At 41.0% G+C, this 8,593-nt stretch overlaps 1 protein-coding gene across 1 annotated transcript; it reads right to left on the minus strand.

Annotated features, from left to right (window-relative positions):
• Nucleotides 1-1,081: 1,081 nt before the first annotated feature.
• LOC141147660 (tumor necrosis factor-inducible gene 6 protein-like) lies at nt 1,082-8,369 on the minus strand. Its single transcript, XM_073634882.1, has 4 exons — nt 8,215-8,369; nt 6,276-6,385; nt 3,436-3,646; nt 1,082-1,159 (listed from the first exon to the last, which is right to left on the minus strand). Exons 1-4 carry the CDS (start codon nt 8,300-8,302, stop codon nt 1,155-1,157), a joined length of 414 nt encoding a protein of 137 aa, XP_073490983.1. The 5' UTR covers nt 8,303-8,369; the 3' UTR covers nt 1,082-1,154.
• Nucleotides 8,370-8,593: the final 224 nt, after the last annotated feature.

Genomic DNA, 8,593 nt, shown 5'->3' on the forward strand with positions numbered 1-8,593 from the left:
TTGCCATCTGTGTCTCATTGTGGGGATTTACCTTCACTTAAGCTGGCCATACATTAAACAATTTTCTTATTCAATTTCCTTTAGATTTAAATTTAAAGCGGTTGTATACCCCACTTTCACATTTTTACCTACAGATAAACCTAAAATAAGTCTTACAGGTAGGTAAAATAAATATCTCCTAAATCTATACGGTTTAGGAGATATTCACCTTGCATGCAGCCGCTGACATCAGCGGTACATGCGCTCTGAAGGTCCGGCAGATGCTGCCAGAAAATCAGAGTTCCTTGCTGGAAAGAGGGCTCCCGCGGGCATGCGCGGGTGTGACGTTTATCGCAGCTTTGGCCATTCACAGCGCCGGAGCCGCGAACCCGGAAGAAATGCAGAGGGAAACATGGCAGCTCCCTTAGCGGTGACTAGGAGGCAATGCCGGCTCTTCGTTCTAAGGTAAGTATTTCATTTCAATATACGGTGCATACTAGCTCGTTATGCCTTTGTCTTACAGATTTTTTTTATTTTTTTTTTATTTTTCCGTGTATAAAACTGCTTTAACTATGTAGTACAAGGGCTTACCTGTCTGCATACAATTCAAATGTGTTTAGGTGTGACCTCATAATATATGGTTTTGGTAAATCTAAATGAAAATTGCAAAAGAAGTTTGTATAATGTATGACCAGACTTACTGTCATGTTGACTCAACCGAAAGTAATATTATTCCAATGTGAAGAATAACCTTCTATTTCTAGTACTGGCGGCAACTCAAAAATGTATATTTACCCTCGCTTTCATTACTTTACAAGGCATAGACAGCAATAAAGACTTGACAAGGGTTCTAACACCTCGCCACTAGAAATCTAAAAAAAAAATGATGTCTTTGGATAGATTTTAAACAAATAATAGTACAAATTTGGACTATTTGATGATTTAGCTGATTAATGAATCAATTCAGTTATATTTATACAAATACTTGTTTAATTCAAAGATAAAAAAAAACACAGTTTAAAAAAAAAAATCATAAAAAATAACAACACACGATACTGTAAAAAATACCACATTATTGAAATTAAATTCGTATTTCTTGAAATCCGTCTGTCTTGAGGGTCTTGAGGTTTTTAAGAAGTTCTTTCTATGCCAGATTTCACAGATCTTTTCATGCTTTATACTGCAAGAGGAAGGGTTTGTTTAAAGTAGATGTAAACTTAATCACTTAAATCTCATAAAATCATATAATGTTAATGGAATTTCCAAGGGATCTTTACTATTTTTAAAACAACATATTTCATTAAAACCTGGTGATCCCGCCATGAAAGTCCTTCTTCAGGCACTTTTTGTTATAAGGTAACAATGTTCTGTACCTTTCTCCAAATTGTGTTCCTGCATTGTACATCTTGCCACAAAGGCTTCTGATGATGGGGATATGATACACAGTGCTTTAGCACACTAAATGGCATTCAATTGTAGTTTACCTCTACAATAATTCTGTGTTGCAGATAAACCCTTTTATATCTGCTGTCCTCTACACTCTTGTGTCAGCCGAGTCAACTACCACCGAACAATTGTGGTCAAAGGGATACGTACAAGAGACAATCAGAATGGCACCTACTGTTCATTGACATGACAAAGGTTTTCTTTTTCAGATTTTATAGGTTGGGTCTGGGGCAGCCCTGTGGAACCGGTGTTTTGTGGATCACATGCAGCCCGTTTGCATCTTTCTTAGGCCCTCGATGGGTGAAGAATTTAAACTGAATTAGGCCCTGGCTGTTCCCTATTTTATAAAGACTTAATTTCCCTATGTAAGTTTGTAGCTCAATACTTCAGGAAATGGTTAATTAACTCTTTCTCTTGGCTAAAATGTTGTAGTTATTAATAGAATGTTAATTACCAAATGGCTATATATATATATATATATATATATATATATATATTTTTTTTTTTTTTGCAAATACACCCTGTCCTGTTACCCACACAGGGCAAAGTGATAGTGTCTTTGGAATGGGCATCCTAACAACCCCCATATACTCACCTGCAGTCCTTCACAACTCATTCCTGCTCCACATGGGAACATACCCATCATTTCTAGTTATGAATAAACTCCTCTGTAATAATCCTCGGGTCTAACAGCCAATTGCTAAGCCCATACATTGTCTGTCACTTGACCAGAGTAGTAGTGCCACTGCTAACCTACGTCGCCAAAATAGCATGGAGCTGCAGGAGGGCACAGGTAATGTTAGTATAAATTCGTTAAAATAGAAGTATGGGAAATATTATTTTATTGTTAATCATACTTACCTAGGTGGATGCAGCATCGGTCCAGTGCCGCAACTGTCTCCCACCGGCTCTTAGACTGAGAACCAAGCTATCAAACGCCGCTGATTGCTTGGTTCTCACAGCTCCTTGAACTGAAGGCTGGTGACTATCGGCTCTCTGTTCTGCCCCCCCTCCATGCTCACTAGAGCTCTGGGCTGTGGAGGGGGTGGGAGGGGCTGGCTCAGGCTCTCAGTGGCTCACTGAGAGGCTGAGCCAGGTGCCAGTCCAGGCAGGTGGGCAGATCCTGACCATATGGTCGCAATCCTTCCCGAGCCTGGACCGGCTCTGTGACCTCAGCCGACAGGGGGCTTCAGCTTTCTGGCTGCTGAAAATGGGTCACAGGAGTGCAGAACTAACTGCACTCCTGAGATCCACAGGAAAAGTACAGCCAAATTAGCTTTAAAGTATGTCCTTTGCATAGACACTGCTACCCTATCCTGCATGGTCAAGGTGACAGTAGGGTTGATTTACCAAGACCGGAGAGTGCAAAATCTGGTTCAGCTCTGCATAGAAACCTTCCAGATTCCAGTTTTGTGTGTCAAAGCTTAATTGAACAAGCTGAAGTGTGAAGCTGATTGGCTACCACGCACAGCTGCTCCAGATTTTGCACTCTACTGTTTTAGTAAATCTACCCCAGTATCACCCTTAAATGTAGGTGTGAACCTCAGTGGGGAATACTGTAAGGTGCCCCCTTAAAGATTTAGTTCACATCATTTGTCCAACAGTTGTAATTAGGTTTTATATGCGTTGCATAGAAATGAGTTTAGGAACTACAATTAGAATATTTTCGAAGTAAGCTTAGGACCAGTATTGGGGTTGAGGCTTCAAGTTCAGAGGAAATAGTTTGGTTTGGTAAGAAATTGTCAGCAAGGCAGGAAATGAGGGAGAGCCAGGGAGCAATAAAAGCCTAAAGGAGATTGATTCTTTTCTCACTCTATCCAAAGCTAAGAAAAAAAAGGGTTGGCTTGGCAAACATTTTATGCCTTGTCCTTGAATCATGGCTTAAAACATGACTATTGAAGCTGGGATTATTGTACCAAAACTGGGACAACAGAGAACAATGAAATAGGCTGCTTTAGGCAAAGACCTAAACTGATAAAAATGAGAACAGAAAATGGGGACTGAGCTTACCTGGTTGATATATGAGCCTGAATCCTCTCCTATTGAGACCTGAATCAGACCTGAAAACAATCCGCATGAAGTTCCCGGTAGATATAATGGGATCTGGTAACATCTGTCCACACCATTGTCGCGGGAAACTTCCACCGTAGACCCAAATCCAGTCAAAGACACACAAGTACATGTAGCCTTCCATGTCAAAATTTGTGGGGGTGAGTTTAATCTGGAATGAAACAGATGTACATTTCATATGTTAGGTATCTTGTATGATGAGATAGAAGAAAAGAGAGGGGAGTGCTCAGAAGAAAAATATTTTTTTCCACAGAAAGAGAAAAATATAGCAAAAAAAAGTCATTTAAAAAATGTATAACGTTGGTACTCCAGTAGCAATCAAATACACGCAAAAAAAACCAAATACAAAGAGAACTAATTCAATTAAACTAAACTACGCTACAGTGTTAATTGTGACATCAAATTTCAAATTCGTTTTAGTCATAGTCTTTTGACTAAAATGCCATTTTAGTTTTAGCCGTATTTTAGCCTTTTGACAAAGCCTCCCGTTCACACCTGTGAGACTTGTCATGCAATTTGACAGGTTAAGTCTCATGACAAGTTGCATCCTATCATTGGCAATGGAGCTGTTCAAATCGCTGCAAAGCCGATTTTGTGGTGCCGCACTGATTTAAAAAAGTATTTCCTGCACTACTTTTGGCAATTTCAGGTGTAACTTGCACAGACATTTGTGCATGCAGTCCCACAGATGTCAGTAAAGTTGCACCGACATTCGGCTTTGAAATCGCTGATTTCAAGTGAAGTTGCACGATTCCAAAGCAGCATTCAATGTGAATGAGAGCTAAAATGCCATTTTGATTTGAGTCATATTTTAGGCATCTGAATTGTTTTAGTCGTATTTTAGTCAACCAAAATCTCCAGTAAATTTTAGTCGACTAAAATCTAATGGGTTTAGTTAAATTGTAATGCATTATTTAAAGTGGTTTTAAAGGCAGGTGTTTTTTTATCTTAATGCATTCTATGCATTAAAATAAAAAACCTTCTGTGTGTAGAAGCCGACCCAGCACCCCCTAATACTTTCCTGAGCCCCCTCTCTGTCCAGCGATGTCCACAAATCCCTCGGCAGTCCAGGATTCCCCCTCAAGATTGGCTAAGACACATCAGCGGTGCCATTTGCTCCCGCAGCTGTCTATTAAAGTAATTTTGCCAATCAGGGGAGAGAGGGGGCGGGGCCGAACGGCAGCTCTGTGTCTGAATGGACACACGGAGCTGCAGCTCAGATCACGTGCCCCCATAGCAAGCAGCTTGCTGTGGGGCACTTGACAGGAGGGAGGGGCTAGGAGCGCCGGTTTGGGACCCAAGAAGATGAGGATCAGGGCTGTGCAAACCTACTGTTTGTTATTTTTTTTTTTTAAAAAACAAGACTTTACAATCACTTTAAGCATTTCCCAAGAATTGGCAAACTCATTATATACTCATGGAGTAAAAATCTAATAACATGTTATTATTTATGGTATTAAGGTTTGAACATGCACTACAGACACAGATTTAGCCATTGTGATATATAACGTCTTTATAAATAAACCAAGTTTCATAAACAAACAAAAATATTGATCTTTAAAACAGAAGTGCAACTTTAAAATATAAAAAAATAAACTCTATTGGCTGTAATGCCTTGCCCATATTACCTGAATATATTACCAACAATAACCACTTGCCAACTGGGAACTTCTACCCCCTTCCTGCCCAGGCCAATTTTAAGCTTTCAGCACTGTCACAATTTTGTATGGTCATCAACACTGTACCCATATGAAACTTTTAGCAATTTTTCCCCACAAACAGAGCTTTCTTTTGATAGTGTTTAATCACCACTGGGTTTTTTATTTTTTGCTAAACAAACAAAAAAGATCAAAAATGTTTAAAAAAAACGTTTTCCCAGTTTGTTATACAATTTTGCAAACACATCATTTTTCTCCTTCACTAATGTGTGTAGAAGAGGCTGCACTGATAGGCTGCACTGATGGGCACTGATGAGTCAGCACTGGTGGGCACTAATGAGGATGTACTGATAGGCAGCATTGATGGGCACTGATAGGCACCACTGATGGGCACAGATAGGCAGCGGCACTGATGGGCACTGAGAGGTGGCACTGCTAGGCAGCACTGGTGGGCACTGATAGGTGACATTGATGGGCACTGATAGGCGGCACTGATGGGCACTGATAAGCGGCACTGGTAGGTGACACTGATGAGGAGGCACTGATGGGTACTGATTGGCAGCACTGATGGGCACTGATTGGCAGCACTAGTGGTCACTGATTAGCAACACTGGTGGGACTGCACTGATAATAAGGACACTAATAATCAGTGCCCTGATTATCAGGGCCGATGTACCTTTAACATAAGCTGGTTATCGGCTTTCTTCTCTCTGGCTTAACCGACTTGTGTTTAAATCCTGTGATCAGTTGTCATTGGCAGACAGCTGATCACATGGTAAAGGGCTGCTGTGATTGGCCCTTTTCCCCAATCTGTGAACAGCAGAATCCAAAGGATTCAGCGATCCCAGAGCGTGTGCGTGTGGGCAGCGTGATCACGGGAGGACATCCATGGACACCCTCCTGGCAAGCTATGCCCACGCTGTAGCCGTCTTTCGGCCATAGCACGGGCAAAAAGTCTTTTTCTTATTTTTTTTTCTTTCAGCAGCTCAGGAAATGCCCCCTACTTATTCTTTTGCCAATGGAAAAATCAGCTATTTCATTGTGACATACATTTCTGCTAAATGACTCCCTTAAAGAGATAGATCGATCTATACATTATTTGGATATATTGCACATCCTTACCCTAGAGGTGGTGGTGATGTTCCATTCACAGTAGACATTATCAGGGTAATTGTTTGGAAAGTTGGGTGAATAGATAACTCCCTCTGGGGCTGTCAGCACACCACCACAATCTGGAAGAGATACAAAACATCTCATTATAACAGCTGTACATGTATTTGGCTCTATATTCAACTGCCATGGCATAGCTTTATAGATTTGGTATATATTATTTACCAGCAGGCTTTTATCAAAACATTATACCTGCACTATAGTAGAAGCCTATAAAACAAGGATGCTGCTGGATAGCAGACACACTGAAGTAGCATATCACATCTTTGTAGTTGCAGTAAAGAACTCCTAGTACTGTCAGAACTCCCTAAAGTACCTATGCAAGAAGTGGCTTTCCAAATGTCAAAAAATAAATAAACCAATGGGTTATAACCATCCCTTGCTCTATTCAAAATGAAAAAAAAAGTTTTCCCTATACTTCTACTTTAAAGTGATTGTAAAGTCTCTTTTTTTTTAAATAATAAACATGTCATACTTACCTCCTCTGGGCAGCTGGTTTTACACAGAGCAGCCTGGATCCTCCTCTTCTTGGGTCCCTCTTCGCTCCCTCCCTCCTATCGAGTGCCCCTACAGCCAGCAGCTTGCTATGGGGGCACCCGAGCCGAGCTGCAGCTCCCTGTGTCCATTCAGACACAGAGCTTCCATTAAGCCTCACTCCCTCTCTCCCCTGATTGGCTAAATTACTTTGATTGACAGCCGCAGGAGAATTTATTAAGATAAAAACCTGCCTTTACAACCACTTTAAGGCTGGGTTCACACTAGAGATCGCAGTGGCTCACAGCAGGAGTCCGGTGCGTCTCCATTCACCGTTTAAGGTCTGATTTCAGCCCGAATTCTGGGCTGAATTGGGACCTGAAACGGATCAAAAGACACAAAGGGCTCCTGTGTAATTTGCACCGGAGCCGCTGAGGAGATGTGTGAACTGGCTCCATAGAGAGCCAGCCAAAATCTCCTGCTATGCCAATTGGATGCAGGAAACCCCCATCCAATTTGCAACAGTGTGACCCCAGCCTAGGGCGTAAAGAGTATCTAGTAATGTTGTGTCCTTGTAACTTCATGTTTACAGAACTGATATGATATATCTCAAACAATGCTATGTACTGTCCTGACTTCCACCGTGAACTATAAAACACTCTCTTTCCCTATGCACTAAAGATAAGACGAGGGGGTGGTGTTCTGTAGGCCTAGCACAGTTCCTGCCCTGGGATGACAATAGATATAGTACAGTAAGTGAGTGTTGTCACCCTAAGTTGTTAGCAGGATCACTAGGTGAAAATAAAGATAAAACAGGCCCAGAAAAAATAAATGCAGCCACCATATTAAAGACTGATTAGCTGCAAAACTACAATTTGTTGTTTTTCTTATCATCTTGGGCTAAAGTTTATGTTTTTCCTTTTGGACAGAATAGGTAAGATAAAGCCCTTTGTCGGCTTTATATTGCGGTTTGCGTCCTTGGTGGTAAGATTCATCCTTCTATTTGTCATGGTGGCCACTGTCACTGGGAGAGAAAGTAATAGGAAATCCAAAATGTTAAAATAGTCACCACAGCAAGAAGTGGGGACATATTCTCCACTGGGCACACCTTTTCCTAAGACATCTCTCTAGGGAGGGGATTCTTTTCATTTTAGCGAGACTTCCTCTAATTTTCTGTTGTGTCTCCAGAACAGGGAATGAAAAACAATGTCCCAGTACATGGGCACCAAAAAATAACCCTATATGTGATTTAACCATTCACTGCTCTATCCAAAAATGTTTTGGCCTCGCATACACTTTAAAAAGCCAAAGTCTGATGTTTCAGTTTTTGGTGCAGGATAGTGAGTTGATGTAGGAAACATTGCCGAGCCTAATATTTCCTTACCAAATCAGTTAATAAAAAAAAACATTTCCTTACTCTTGTATATGACCCTGGTTCTTGTAGTAGTGGGTGTAGTAGTATTAGCAGTAGTAGTGGTAGTGGTTATTGTAGTCGTCGGTGTCATTCTGGTTGTAGTTGTAGGGTTGGTTATTGTAGTTGTTGGTGTTGTTCTGGAGGTAGTTTTAGTAGTGGTTCTTGTAGTTGTTGGAGTTGTTGTGATTGTGGTAGGAGCAGCAGAATCTGTAGAAAAGCAAAAGACACATTTCAGAATCAGACATTTCTGCCTATCCAGAGTTTTAGACAGCTCTGTCATACAGCACAGCCCTGTCTGGAAGGGACAGGGGTCTGATCTTACTCTGGACAGTAAAGAGACAAGCAGAAGCCTGATGAGTTAATCTCTCTATCACTCTGCTCT

Source organism: Aquarana catesbeiana, linkage group LG06, assembly GCF_042186555.1.
Source record: "Aquarana catesbeiana isolate 2022-GZ linkage group LG06, ASM4218655v1, whole genome shotgun sequence".
Classification (NCBI taxonomy): Eukaryota; Metazoa; Chordata; class Amphibia; order Anura; family Ranidae; genus Aquarana; species Aquarana catesbeiana.

Excerpts from the sequence above, each read along its gene's own strand:
- LOC141147660 (XM_073634882.1), bottom strand. The coding sequence starts at position 8,302 with ATGACACCGACGACTACAATAACCACTACCACTACTACTGCTAATACT. Across the intron at positions 6,386-8,214 it reads AACCAGGGTCATATACAAGA|ATTGTGGTGGTGTGCTGACA; the intron begins GTAAGGAAATGT and ends TATCTCTTCCAG. Across the intron at positions 3,647-6,275 it reads ACATCACCACCACCTCTAGG|ATTAAACTCACCCCCACAAA; the intron begins GTAAGGATGTGC and ends GTTTCATTCCAG.